The following is a 14,008-nucleotide window of genomic DNA, read 5'->3' as shown; positions in this document are numbered from 1 at the left end:
TGTCTTGCTTTGTGTACTGGCAAGCAGTCATGTTGGAACAGGAAGGGGTCGTCCCCAAACTGTTCCCACAAAGTTGGGAGCATGAAATGGTCCAAAATGTCTTGGTCTGTTGCCTTCATCTATACTAGACTCTTATCCTAGGTGAAAGTCTGTTATGGGTTTTCTAAAGCACTATGTATAATGACCAGTTGTCATTTTTTTATAGCATATTCTGTTCACCCTTCTGTATTCCCTTTTGGCATCTTAGTGCGGTTGATCTCCTGTAGCTTCTAAGATCAAGTTCCTGTTTATGTGCATTCTCCCCAACACTGGCTGCACTTTATTGCTTGAGACTTCTGGATAGTGACCATGGTGGACAATGCATTCATAATGTGTGTTAGCAGAGCTGCCTGTAGTCTCCACCATGTCACAAGGTGTGATGGGGTGACAATGCAGGAGTACATTTGAAATACATTTGCTGTTCCATGGACAAGCAAGGATCTTCCTGAAAGGAATACCTAATGACTACTTTTGATTTAAAAGGATTGAAAACCCTTGAAATTACATTAACAAGGATTAAAGAGACTTTAGAGTTTGAGTTCAGGTCTACTTTAAACATAACTAAATATTTACAAAAAAAAACATAATAACCACAAGTAAGTTTAACCAAGTTCATTGTGCAGAAAATACTGTAAGTTATGATTCTGTAATTTTAATAGAAATGGTGGAGACGTCTAAAGGATCCAATTCTGGGGCTTGCGGCTCCCCAGTCGCTGTATCTCCTGTACTCTCCAGGTCTCAGGTAATACTGACGTCCCTTGTAGTTGGGCTCCTCATAGAACATCCAGTAGCCTTCCTGAATATGGACAGAGTGGATGTCATGGTGGTGGAATCTCTCATAGACATGAGGACAATCCTCAGTGAACTCCATCATCTGACCTTTGAAGTCTTCTCTCTCGTAGATCCTGATTCTGAAGGAACCTTGGTGCTGTTAAAATAAATTACACCACAATAATACAAAAAAGGAGTATTACCAACATAAGCAAGTGATCATACAACTAACACTAATCCAATCACTTTTAGTAGAGTTTTGGATTTAGGAGGTAGGAATACAGTGCAATCCCAAAATTTTATTGTTGTCCTTGAACCCAGCACAATCATTTCTTTCCATCTCCTGTCCTATCACGACAGCCAAAGTTCAATAGAACAAAGTTCCATAAAACACTCTTCAAAGAACATTATCCATATATTCCAAAGAAAAATTCACTGGGATGTCACCACCCTCCAAGAATTACCACAGGAACAAAACAAGAATCCACTGTAGATGTAGGATCCAAAAGGTTCTCACAAGACAGTCCTTTCTGTTTCGATTAAAATTGATAAGACACTTTGCAGGAAGTTGATCCCTATTATATGTGTGTCTAATATATTAAATAAATAAACCGAGTAAACAAAATAATTTTTAATATAGAGAACACAGGTGTTGAGTTACCTGGGGGCTCAGACGCATAGATCTAATGGAGTCATTATAGCCCATCCATTGCTGGAAGTCAGGATACTCTCCTCTATGGAGGAAATACTGGTGTCCTCTGTAGTTGGGTTGCTCATACAGGATCCAGTTCCCACTCTCCACATGGATGGAGTTGCAGCGTCTGAAGTATGAGGACAGGTCAGAGCATTCCGAGCTACACTCGTGGGAGCGACCCTGGAAGTTCCTGTCCTCATAGAAGATGATCTGAGGAATAAAAGGTTAGAAATGTATTTTTAAGCCTCAAAAAGAATTCTTGGCTATAATTCTTGGATATATTTTTTAAACTCAGTATACTGTATATCTAAAAGCTGTCGAGAGTACACACTCTACAATTGAGTAGATGGATTTCTCCTTACTAAATATGTATATAAAAGTTAGGTGCCCATAGACGGCTTGACTTTTATCTGATTCCTGGTTAATCATTCTAGTTGTGGTTGGCCCTAAAAGCAGCACCTGGCTTGTCTAAAGTCACATTGAAAAATCGACAAGTCAGGTGGAAAATGTTTGATTGAACTTTCAGATACAGTGATTGTTCGGCAACGTCGTTGTATTCAAATGCCACGGCTGCCTAAATACAATAGTCGACAGTGGATATTCCTCCATCCACGCTGTTAGCACAGATAGGGGATTTGAATTTTTTTTTTCTTATACAGTGCCCAGGCTGAATGAGAAAATATCAAACCATGTATGAAGGCTTTTGTCTTAGAATTCGTAGAATCAAAATTAGATACTCATTTTTAGTTTTATAAAAATCAGGACCCCAACCTACTGTCACCATACTGTCGTTTAAAAAATGCACAACTATAAAGCAGAGAGGCGTTATTTCCAAATTTACGTAGCAGAATTCCAAAGCCATGGGTTGTACAAGTGAATAGAGATAAAAATGAAGACATTAGTAAACCTGATCATGTGAGCTGTCAAACTCATGTGCCTGGCCTCTACTCCATATCGGCCTACAGAAAACACAATGGCTTCCAAATGTAGCTTTTATAAATGAAACCTAAAAAACAGGACTCAATGTGGAGAACTATGCATTCTCCAGTGAAGAATGGATACTGATACCTGTTTTGCTCTTGAAATGGGACCCCTAAGTGTTCTTATGCCCTTACCTTTGCCATTTTGCTGGATTTGTCAATGTGCTCCACACTGTTTACACCAGTAACTGCCTTGATGAAACTGGTCCTTATATACATCCTCTACTGCTTACACACTCACATGTTGACACAATGTATTGTGTGAAGAATGAATGACTTTTTCCTTTACTGTGTTGAACTTTGGTTGGTTTCTATTGTTTGAACCTTTCTGGGTGAATCAGCATTCACATTGACCATATCTGAACAGAGGCCGGCTTGACATACGTGGTCTAGAATTCATATAGTGTGAGGCCCTGTGACTGTGAACATGGTTATAAAAAGGTCACAGGGTTCACACCTATGCAGAGTGTGGGACTTTGGAGTATCGATCATGAGTGGAAAAAAAAATGCTTTTACAGCTTTCTCCAGATTTTGGTATTCCTGGATTGGGCTCTGTAGTTTGGAATTTTTCAAACTGCTTCTTTGGCAGGGAAGAAATCTTCAACCCACTGCCAGTCAACAGGCTGAGTGTGCAGATGTAAACAGCTGTTATATTGATAGGCTTGGGCATAGCTCAAGGCTCACTGTTGGAGACAGGTGTGTGTTCCTGTTAGGAGACAGAGATCCTCTACTCAGAAGACAGCACTCCATGCTGGAGGAAAGGTTCCATGTCCATCGGACCAAGAGAGTTGAGGCGGCTAAGTGAGTTTGGGAGACTGAGAGAGAATCTGGGAGAGCGGGGGCAACTAGCCGAGTCCAGGGGGACTGGGGGAATCGGTAAGTCTCTGAGAAGTGAGAGAGCCTGGGGTGCTAGGAGATACCCTGTGAAAGAACCAGGGAGTGGGCCCATACAGCAGGGAGCTGTAACTACAGGCTGAGTGATGCAGGAGAGCCCAGATAGCCTTTATTAAAAAAAAAAAAGAGGTAAACATACAAAGGATAAAGACACAGGAAAATAAACCCCAAAAAGAGAGGGAAGGAACAGGAAATGACAGGGACGCAGCCCAAAAGTGCATAAAAGTACCAGTGGAATTAAACATTTCACTACTGCAATGCAACAATGTAAATATTAATAATAATTGCCACTAGTGCCCATTGAGATCATGCAATTGCAAACCCTCATGGCATCTGAACCAATGGTTGGTACCGTATAGTATAGGTCACGAGGGGTATAAGATATCTTATAATGTGAGGAAGGGACACAAATAAACTACTATCCCATGAGTTGGGTCATGAACTAGCGTGAAATCAGATGTGGCTGGTGGCATATTGGGTAGCATCCTGTAAGATGGGCAATCACTAATAAGGGAAGTCCACAGGTAGAGGGAGCTAGGAAAGAGAAAAGAAAGGGGAAATAGAAGGGAGGAGAAAGTAGAATAGTGGAGAGGAAGAAAGGACCGGGGTGGGAGATCCAGGAGACCTTACATGGGATCTCCTAAAACGTGTGCCTAAGGTAGTCAAGGAGATAATAACGTTTCATCAAAGTCAGCATACACATAGTTTTATATTCCTTGACCCTGTCCAGTAGGGCAGCTTCAACCTTAGCGTGTATCATGGCCCTGGTAATTCTGTTTTTCAGTTTCTGTAATAGTAAAATGAGGAGTTTTCCAGGCCTTTGCAACCCCCATGTCTTGTATTTCATATGGGAATCATATTCTATAACTGTAGGTCATACCAGAATGGCACATTCATAAATCAAAACATGGCAACAAGTAAACAAATCAAATGAGCCCTGTTCATCAGTCTGCTCCCCTTAGTTCTTAACCACTTCAGCCCCGGAAAGATTTACCCCCTTAATGACCAGGCCATTTTTTGCGATACGGCACTGCGTCACTTTATAGAGCTTTCTTTTGGTGGTATTTGATCACCTCTGCGGTCTTTTATTTTTTGTGCTATAAACAAAAAAATTTTGAAAAAAAAAATGTGTTTTTACTTTCTGCTATAATACATATACAAAAAAATATAAAAGAACAAATGTATTCATTAGTTTAGGCTGATATATATTCTTCTACATATTTTTAGTAAAAAAAAAATCGCAATAGGCATATATTGATTGGTTTGCGCAAAAGTTATTGCATCTACAAACTATGGGATAGATTTAGGGACTTAAATTTTTTTTTATTGTCTTTACTGGTAATGTGTGATTTTTAGCAGGACTGCAACATTGCGGCGGACAAATCTGACCCCAAATGACACTTTTTGGAGATCAGTGACATTATTACATTGATCAGTGCTATAAAAATGCACTGATCAATGTAAAAATAACACTGGCAGTGAAAGGGTTAACAGTAGGGGGCGATCAAGGGGTTAACTGTGTTCCCTGGGTGTATTCTAACTGTAGGGGGGATGGGCTCACTGGGACATGACAAAGATCGCTGTTCCTGATCACTGGGAACAGAAGATCTCTGACATGTCATTAGGCAGAACGGGCAATCAGCTTGTTTACATAGGCAGTTCCCCATTCTGCCTCTGTACACAGTGATCGTGGGTTGCCGACGGACATCGAGTCCATGGGATCCGTGGGCAGACTCAAGCAGTGTGCGCTATTCTTCTTGCACAGACCGACATACACCAACGCAGTATAATGACGGCGGCTGGTCGGCAAGAGGTTAACATTGCTTATTGCCCCCTTTAGCATCAATAACACCATGCATTCTTTTGTAATAGTTGTCTACATGGCCCCGAATTCATGCAGGTAGTATAGCTACCCATTCGTCTTGGCAAAATGCCTGCAAGTCATGCAAAGTCTTTGATCATCTTGCATGAACTGCACATTTGAGATCTCCCCTGAGGAGCTTGATGATATTAAAGTCAGGAGACGACCACTCCAGAACCTTCACCGTTTTATGCTGTAACAACTGGAGGGTCATCTTAGCCTTGTGCTTAGGCTCATTGTTGTGCTGGAAAGTCCAAGAGCATCCCATGTGCATCTTTCATGCAGAAGAATGCAAATTGTCTACCAGTATTTCCTGATAACATGCTGCATTTGTCTTGCCATCAATTTTCACAAGATCCCCTGTGCCTTTGGAGCTCACACACCCCCGAAATGTCAGTGAGCCACCACCATGCTTCACAGTGGGGATTGTAGTGTGGTCGCTATAGGCCTTATTGACCCCTCTCCAAACATAGCGCTTATGATTGTAACCATAAGGCTCTGTTTAGGCCTCTTCACTACAGATTACAGTGTTAAAGAGTTAAGGAGTAGTGGGTGTGGAGCTGCTCTAATAATAATGTTATACAGGTGCTCTTTATTTGTGCCTATCACAAATTCATGCTTGTTCTGGTTCTCCACTTTGTGCTCCACTTTGTGCTCCCTTATACTACTGCACTCACTAGAGAGCTATCCCCTCAAGGAGGTATCTCGCAATCACAGCTGCACTGCTGTAAGGCAGGACCCAGATCCACGCTTGTATATGTCTTTTCCACTCTCTTTCTTCTTTAAAAAGTTAGCCCCTTCAGATACCTTCAGATCTCAGTCTAATTCTGCTGTGAAGAAAAGGTCACGCACGAATAAAGAGCAACTGTCACTCTATTTGACAATTATATATATGGACTGATTACTTATTCAAGGACTTTCTTGCACATAGTATAATTGGTCATTTGTACTGTTATAGAGTATAATGTTTACACAATATCTGGTCCATAAGAGCACCTGTCACTTTACAAACTTATCAATTGCATGTATATTATTTTTCACTGATTCAGTTTGGCGATTCAAATGTGTCGTTTTTTTATGGAAACCACATTGCAAATCACAGAGCACCAGACATGTTTTTGAAGACATTTTATTTCAAATTATTTCACTTTAATTAAATTTTATGTTAAAGGGAACCACACATATATAACATTATTAGTAGAGGGGAGCCACACCCACTACTCCTTAAGAGCCCATTCACACAGGGACGACTTGTCAGGCGACCTAGTCGCCTGACAAGACGCCCCCCGTTCTGTGCTATGGAACCGTTCTAAGGGGAGCGACGCAAGTCGATCCGACTTAGAAAAAGGTTCCTGTACGACTTCGGGGGTGACTTGGGGCGACTTGCATAGACTTCTATACAGAAGTCGTTTTGCAAGTCGCCCGGGCAGTCGTTTGCCCCTGTGTAAATGGGGTCTAAGACTCCTTTCACACTGGGGCAGTTTTCAGGCATTTTAGTGCTAAAAATAGGAAAAGCGCCAGGCTGGAATTCACCAGATCACAGTAAAGGGAGCTCAAACTTCCTGTTTACATGGAATCAAACCCAGAGCTGGTTGCTAGACATGTGGAAAGACTTTGAAGGTAGGCCCAACCAGTGTCTTCTACTAGGAGCCAGGATGGCCTCCTTTCTGGAGGGTTTGGGCCTCAAAAAAATTGACAGCTGGGAGTACAATCACCAAATCCATGACCAACAGATCTCAAGAAGAAAGAAATTACTGCAAGTCCATAGTGCTGCTGCCACTAAAAGAACAAATCTGGGGATTTCTCCCCATTCTTTCTAGTACCCAAGGCATCAGGAGTTTTCCCTACTGTCTGGGTTTGAAGAAATTGAATGGGTACATACACAACAAAAGGTTCAAGATGGAGTCCATGCAAACAGATAGTTCAGCATGAGGACCGGTTAGAGTCAATCGATCTGGCTGACGTATACTTCCACATACCAATTTGTGTGTAACACCAGAGACATCGGAGATTTACAATGACCAGTGATCACTTCCAGTTCAGGTGTCTGCCATTTTTAGAATTGACAAAGCACCAAGAAACTTGCTGAACATTTTGTTGGCAGTAGTGATACTGCTGCATATCTTTGGTAAAAGTAACCCAAATTAATGTACGGTATATTATTTGGTCTGTGTGAAAGTTATAAAGTTTACAGGCTATGGTGCAAATCATTAAAAAATTGATCACACCTGATGCACTGATAGCCTATCTCATTTTTTGAGGCTCTGAAATGTCAGGACAGTACAAATACCCCCCAAATGATCCCTTTTTTGGAGAGTAGACTGTCCAAGGTATTTAGTAAGAGGCATGGTGAGTTTTTTTTACGTTTTTTCCCACAATTCTTTTATTTATTTTCTTCCTAGAAGAGTTGAAGCTATTACAGCTATAACACCTTCAACTCTTCTGGGAACAAGGTTTAGAAGTGTGTCTATGGGAATATTTGACCATTCTTCCAGAAGCGCATTAGTGAGTCAGGCACTGATTTTGGACGAGAAGGCCTGGCTCGCAGTCTAAACTCTAATTCATTCCAAAGGTGTTCTGTCGGGTTGAGGTCAGAACTCTGTGCAGGCCAGTCAAGTTCCTCCAGCCCAAAATCGCTCGTCCATGTCTTGATTTGTGCACTGGTGCGCAGTCATGTTGGAACAGGAAGGGGCTACCCCAAACTGTTCCCACTAGGTTGGGAACATGAAATGTTCCAAAATGTCTTGTTATGTTGACGCCTTAGGAATTCCCATCACTGGAACTAAGGGGCCAAGCCCAAGCCCTGAAAAACATCTCAACGTAGATATTTGCCAGCACACCAAGGATCGGCACAAAGTGGCGTCCAAACGGGTAGTTTATTGCATGATCACAACACAAGAAAGGTGCAACGTTTCGGAGTCACACAGGACCCCATCGTCAGGCATGTGATAGGGTCCTGCGTGACTCCGAAACGTTGCACCTTTCTTGTGTTGTGATCATGCAATAAACTACCCATTTGGACGCCACTTTGTGGCGATCCTTGGTGTGCTGGCAAATATCTACATTGTGACTTGAACCAGTATCCAGCTGGTTGTTGCTGCAGCACCCAAACCTTGAGAGCTTATACCAGGAACATGTGAGATGGGAATATGAAGTATTAATGAAAGACATCCCCACACCATAATCCCTCCTCCACCAAATGATTTGGACCAGTGCACAATGCAAGGTCCATAAAGACATGGATGAGCGAGTTTGGGGTGGAGGAACTTGACTGGCCTGCACAGAGTCGTGACCTCAACCCGATAGAACACCTTTGAGATGAATTAGTGTGGAGACTGCGAGCCAGGCCTTCTCATCCAACATTGGTGCCTGACCTCACAAATATGCTTCTGGAAGAAACAAACATTCCCATAGACACACTCCTAAACCTTGTGGACAGCCTTCTCGGAAGAGTTGAAGCTGTTATAGCTGCAAAGGGTGGGCCAACTCAATATTGAACCCTATGGACTAAGACTGGGATGTGATTAAAGTTCATGTGTGTGTAAAGGCAGGCGTCCCTATACTTTTGGTAATATGGTGTGTGTGTGTGTGTGTGTGTGTGTGTGTGTGTGTGTGTGTGTGTGTGTGTGTGTATATATATATATATATATATATATATATATATATATATATACACAGTGTATATATATATATATCTATATATATATAGATATATCTATATATATATAGATATATATATATACAGTGTATATATATATATATCTATATATATATAGATATAGATCTATATATATATATAGATCTATATCTATATATATATAGATATATATATATATAAAGCAGATTGTTTATTAGATTAAAGCAAACGTCACATTTACAATAAAATACCATTTACATTGCTTCCCTCTCTTTGTAAGCAAAGGGGATTGCCTTCATCTATACTAGACTCTTATCCTAGATGAGAGTCTGTTATGGGTTTTCTAAAGCCCTGTGTATAATGACCAGTTGTCATTTTTTTCTATAGCATATTCTGTTCACCCTTCTGTATTCCCTTTTGGCTTCTTAGTGCGGTTGATCTCCTGGAGCTTCCTAGATCAACTTCCAGTTTATGTGCATTCTCCCCAACACTGGCTGCACATTATTGCTTGGGACTTCTGGATAGTGACCATGGTGGAAAATGCATTCATAATGTGTATTAGCAGAGTTGCCTGTAGTCTCCACCATGTCACAAGGTGTGATGGGGTGACAATGCAGGAGTACATTTGAAATACATTTGCTGTTCCATGGACAAGCAAGGATCTTCCTGAAAGGAATACCTAATAACTACTTTTGATTTAAAAGGATTGAAAACCCTTGAAATTACATTAACAAGGATTAAAGAGACTTTACAGTTTGAGTTCAAGTCTAATTTAAACATAATTAAATATTTACAAAAAAAAAATGTAATAACCACAAGTAATTTTAACCAAGTTTATTGTACAGAAAATACTGTAAGTTATGATTCTGTAATTTTAATAGAAATGGTGGAGACGTCTAAAGGATCCAATTCTGGGGCTTGCGGCTCCCCAGTCGCTGTATCTCCTGTACTCTCCAGGTCTCAGGTAATACTGACGTCCCTTGTAGTTGGGCTCCTCATAGAACATCCAGTAGCCTTCCTGAATATGGACAGAGTGGATGTCATGGTGGTGGAATCTCTCATAGACATGAGGACAATCCTCAGTGAACTCCATCATCTGACCTTTGAAGTCTTCTCTCTCATAGATCCTGATTCTGAAGGAACTTTGGTACTGTTAAAATAAATTACACCACAATAATACAAAAAGGAGTATTAATAGCAAAAGCAAGTGATACAACTAACACTAATCCAATAATTTTTAGCAGAGTTTTGGATTTAGGAGGTAGGAATACAGTGCAATGCCCCATTTTTATTGCTGTCCTTGAACCCAGCACAATCATCTCTTTCCATTTCCTGTCCTATCACGACAGCCAAAGTTCAATAGAACAAAGTTCCATTAAACACTCTTCAAAGAACATTATCCATATATTCCAAAGAAAAATTCACTGGGATGTCACCACCCTCCAAGAATTACCACAGGAACAAAACAAGAATCCACTGTAGATGTAGGATCCAAAAGGTTCTCGCAAGGCAGTCCTTTCTGTTCGATTAAAATTGATAAGACACTTTGCAGGACGTTGATCCCTATTATATGTGTATCTAAAATAATAAATAAATAAACTGAGTAAACAAAATCATTTTTAATATAGAGAACACAGGTGTTGAGTTACCTGGGGGCTCAGACGCATAGATCTAATGGAGTCATTATAGCCCATGCATTGCTGGAAGTCAGGATAGTCTCCTCTATGGAGGAAGTACTGGTGTCCTCTGTAGTTGGGGTGCTCATACAGGATCCAGTTCCCACTATCCACACGGATGGAGTTGCAGCGTCTGAAGTATGAGGACAGGTCAGAGCATTCCGAGCTACACTCGTGGGAGCGACCCTGGAAGTTCCTGTCCTCGTAGAAGATGATCTGAGGAATAAAAGGTTAGAAATGTATTTTTAAGCCACAAAAAGAATTCTACTCTTGGCTATACTTCTTGGATAGATTTTTCATACTCAGTATACTGTATATCTAAAAGCTGTTGAGAGGACACACTCAGGCTCAGAGTTAAATAAACCCCAACATCAGGCAAAACATTTTTTTCTTTACTTTTGAATAGGGTGGAGAAGAGTTAGACCCCTTGTATCCCCATTGATTACCTTTCATGTGACCTTTCATGCGACTTGTCCTCATGTCTCCTCCTCTCACGCTCGTCTCCAGGATTTCTACCAAACCTCTCCCATCCTCTGAAACTCGCTACCTCCACCGGTCCGGCTATCCCCTACTCTTGCTACCTTCAGACGATCCTTGAAAACTCATCTCTTCAGGAAAGCCTATCATGTCTCCAACTAATCTTCTACCACTTCCATCAGCTCATTTCCCACAGTTACAACCTTTTGTACCACCTGCCCCACCCTATTAGATTGTAAGCTCTTCTGAGCAGGGCACTCTTAATCCTCTTGTATTTTATTGTATTATAACTGTATTGTCTCCTTTTTATATTGTAAAGCGCTGCGCAAACTGTTGGCGCTATATAAATCCTATATAATAATAATAATAATATTTTAAAAACACCCATCATCTGGATAGGAAATGAGGGGGGACCCCCTTTATGGGGACCAAGATAGTAGTTAGCAGGAGGTCTAATATGATCTGAAGAATAACATGTAGAAATTGAGTAGATGGATTTCTCCTTACTAAAAATGTAGATAAAAGTTAGGTCCCCATAGATGGCTCGACTTTTATCTGATTCCTGGTTAATCATTCTAGTTGTGGTTGACCCTAAAAGCAGCACCTGGCTTGTCTAAAATTACATTGAAAAATAGAAAGTCAGGTGGAAAATGTTCAATTGAACTTTTAGATACAGTTATGGTTCAGCAACGTTGTCGTAGTCAGATGCCACGGCTGCCAGAATACATTAGTCGACAGTGAATATTCCTCCATCTACGCTGCTAGCACAGATAGGGGATTTGAATGTTTTTTTTTTCTTATACAGTGCCCAGGCTGAATGAGAAAATATCAAACCATGTATGAAGTCTTTTGTCTTAGAATTTTTAGAATCAAAATTAGATTCTCATTTTTGGTTTTATAAAAATCAGGACCCCAACCTATTGCCACCATACTGTCGTTTAAAAAAATGCACAATTATAAAACAGAGAGGAGTTATTTCCAAATTTACTTAGCAGAATTCCAAAGCAGGTCGTGGGTTGTATAAGTGAATAAAGATAAAAATGAAGACATTAGTAAACCTAATCATGTGACCTGTCAAAGTCATGTGACTGGCCTCTACTCCATATCGGCCTACAGAAAACGTAATGGCTTTCCAGTGTAGCTTTTATAAATGAAACCTAAAAAACAGGACTCAATGTGGAGAACTATGCATTCTCCAGTGAATAATGGATACTGATACCTGTTTTGCTCTTGAAATGGGACCCCTAAGTGTTCTTATGCCCTTACCTTTGCCATTTTGCTGGATTTGTCAAAGTGCTCCACGCTGTTTGCACCAGTAATTGCCTTGATGAAACTGGTCCTTATATACATCCTCTACTGCTTACACACTCACATGTTGACACAATGTATTGTGTGAAGAATGAATGACTTTTTCCTTTACTGTGTTGAACTTTGGTTGGTTTCTATTGTTTGAACCTTTCTGGGTGAATCAGCATTCACATTGACCATATCTGAACAGAGGCCGGCTTGACATACGTGGTCTAGAATTCATATAGTGTGAGGCCCTGTGACTGTGAACATGGTTATAAAAAGTTCACAGGGTTCACACCTTTGCAGAGTGTGGGACTTTGGAGTAGCGATCATGAGTGGGAAAAAAAATGCTTTTACAGCTTTCTCCAGATTTTGGTATTCCTGGATTGGGCTCTGTAGTTTGGAAATGTTCAAAGTGCTTCTTTGGCAGGGAAGAAATCTTCAACCCACTGCCAGTCAACAGGCTGATTGTGCAGATGTAAACAGCTGTTATATTGATAGGCTTGGACATAGCTCAAAGCTCACTGTTGGAGACAGGTGTGTGTCCCTGTTAGGAGACAGAGATCCTCTACTCAGAAGACAGCACTCCATGCTGGAGGAAAGGTTCCATGTCCATCGGACCAAGAGAGTTGAGGAGGCTAAGTGAGTTTGGGAGACTGAGAGAGAATCTGGGAGACTGGGAGAGCGGGGGCAACTAGGCGAGTCCAGGGGGACTGGGGGAATCGGTAAGTCTCGGAGAAGTGAGAGAGCCTGGGGTGCTAGGAGATACCCTGTGAAGGGACCAGGGAGTGGGCCCATACAACAGGGAGCTGTAACTACAGGCTGAGTGATGCAGGAGAGCTCAGATAGCCTTTATTAAAAAAAAAAAAAAAAGAGAGGTAAACATACAAAGCATAAAGACACATGACAATAAACCCCAAAAAGGGTGGGGGGAACAGGAAATGACAGGGACGCAGCCCAAAAGTGCATAAAAGTAACAGTGGAATTAAACATTTGACTACTGCAATGCAACAATGTAAATAATAATAATAATAATTGCCACTAGTGCCCATTGAGATCATGCAATTGCAAACCCTCATGGCATCTGAACCAGTGGTTGGTACCGTATAGTAGGGATGAGCTTCGAGTTCGAGTCGAACTCATGTTCAACTCGAACATTGGCTGTTCGCAAGTTCGCCGAACAGCGAACAATTTGGGGTGTTAGCGGCAAATTTGAATGCCACGGAACACCCTTTAAAAGTCTATGGGAGAAATCAAAAGTGCTAATTTTAAAGGCTTATATGCAAGTTATTGTCATAAAAAGTCTTTGGGGACCCGGGTCCTGCCCCAGGGGACATGGATCAATGCAAAAAAAAGTTTTAAAAACGGCCGTTTTTTCAGGAGCAGTGATTTTAATAATGCTTAAAGTCAAACAATAAAAGTGTAATATCCCTTTAAATTTCATAGCTGGGGGGTGTCTATAGTATGCCTGTAAAGCAGCGCATGTTTCCCGTGTTTAGAACAGTTTGACAGCAAAATGACATTTCGAAGGAAAAAACCCATTTAAAACTACTCGCGGCTATTGCATTGCCGGTCCGACAATACACATAGAAGTTCATTGATAAAAACGGCATGGGAATTCCCCACAGGGGAACCCCAAACCAAAATTAAAAAAAAAAAATGACGTGGGGGTCCCCCTAAATTCCATAC

At 41.0% G+C, this 14,008-nt stretch overlaps 2 protein-coding genes across 2 annotated transcripts; both read right to left on the bottom strand.

Moving 5' to 3' along the window:
• Positions 1-691: 691 nt before the first annotated feature.
• On the bottom strand, positions 692-2,703 carry LOC141128333 (gamma-crystallin-3-like). Its single transcript, XM_073615574.1, has 3 exons — positions 2,620-2,703; positions 1,472-1,723; positions 692-967 (listed from the first exon to the last, which is right to left on the bottom strand). The coding sequence occupies exons 1-3, from the start codon at positions 2,701-2,703 to the stop codon at positions 692-694; spliced, it is 612 nt and encodes a 203-aa protein (XP_073471675.1).
• A 7,047-nt stretch (positions 2,704-9,750) lies between these two features.
• LOC141128325 (gamma-crystallin-3-like) lies at positions 9,751-12,379 on the bottom strand. Its single transcript, XM_073615561.1, has 3 exons — positions 12,296-12,379; positions 10,526-10,777; positions 9,751-10,026 (listed from the first exon to the last, which is right to left on the bottom strand). Exons 1-3 carry the CDS (start codon positions 12,377-12,379, stop codon positions 9,751-9,753), a joined length of 612 nt encoding a protein of 203 aa, XP_073471662.1.
• Positions 12,380-14,008: the final 1,629 nt, after the last annotated feature.

Source organism: Aquarana catesbeiana, linkage group LG01 (assembly GCF_042186555.1).
Source record: "Aquarana catesbeiana isolate 2022-GZ linkage group LG01, ASM4218655v1, whole genome shotgun sequence".
NCBI classification, from domain to species: Eukaryota; Metazoa; Chordata; class Amphibia; order Anura; family Ranidae; genus Aquarana; species Aquarana catesbeiana.
The sequence above is the reverse complement of the archived record's forward strand: the minus strand, read 5'-3'. Positions and strand labels throughout refer to the sequence as shown.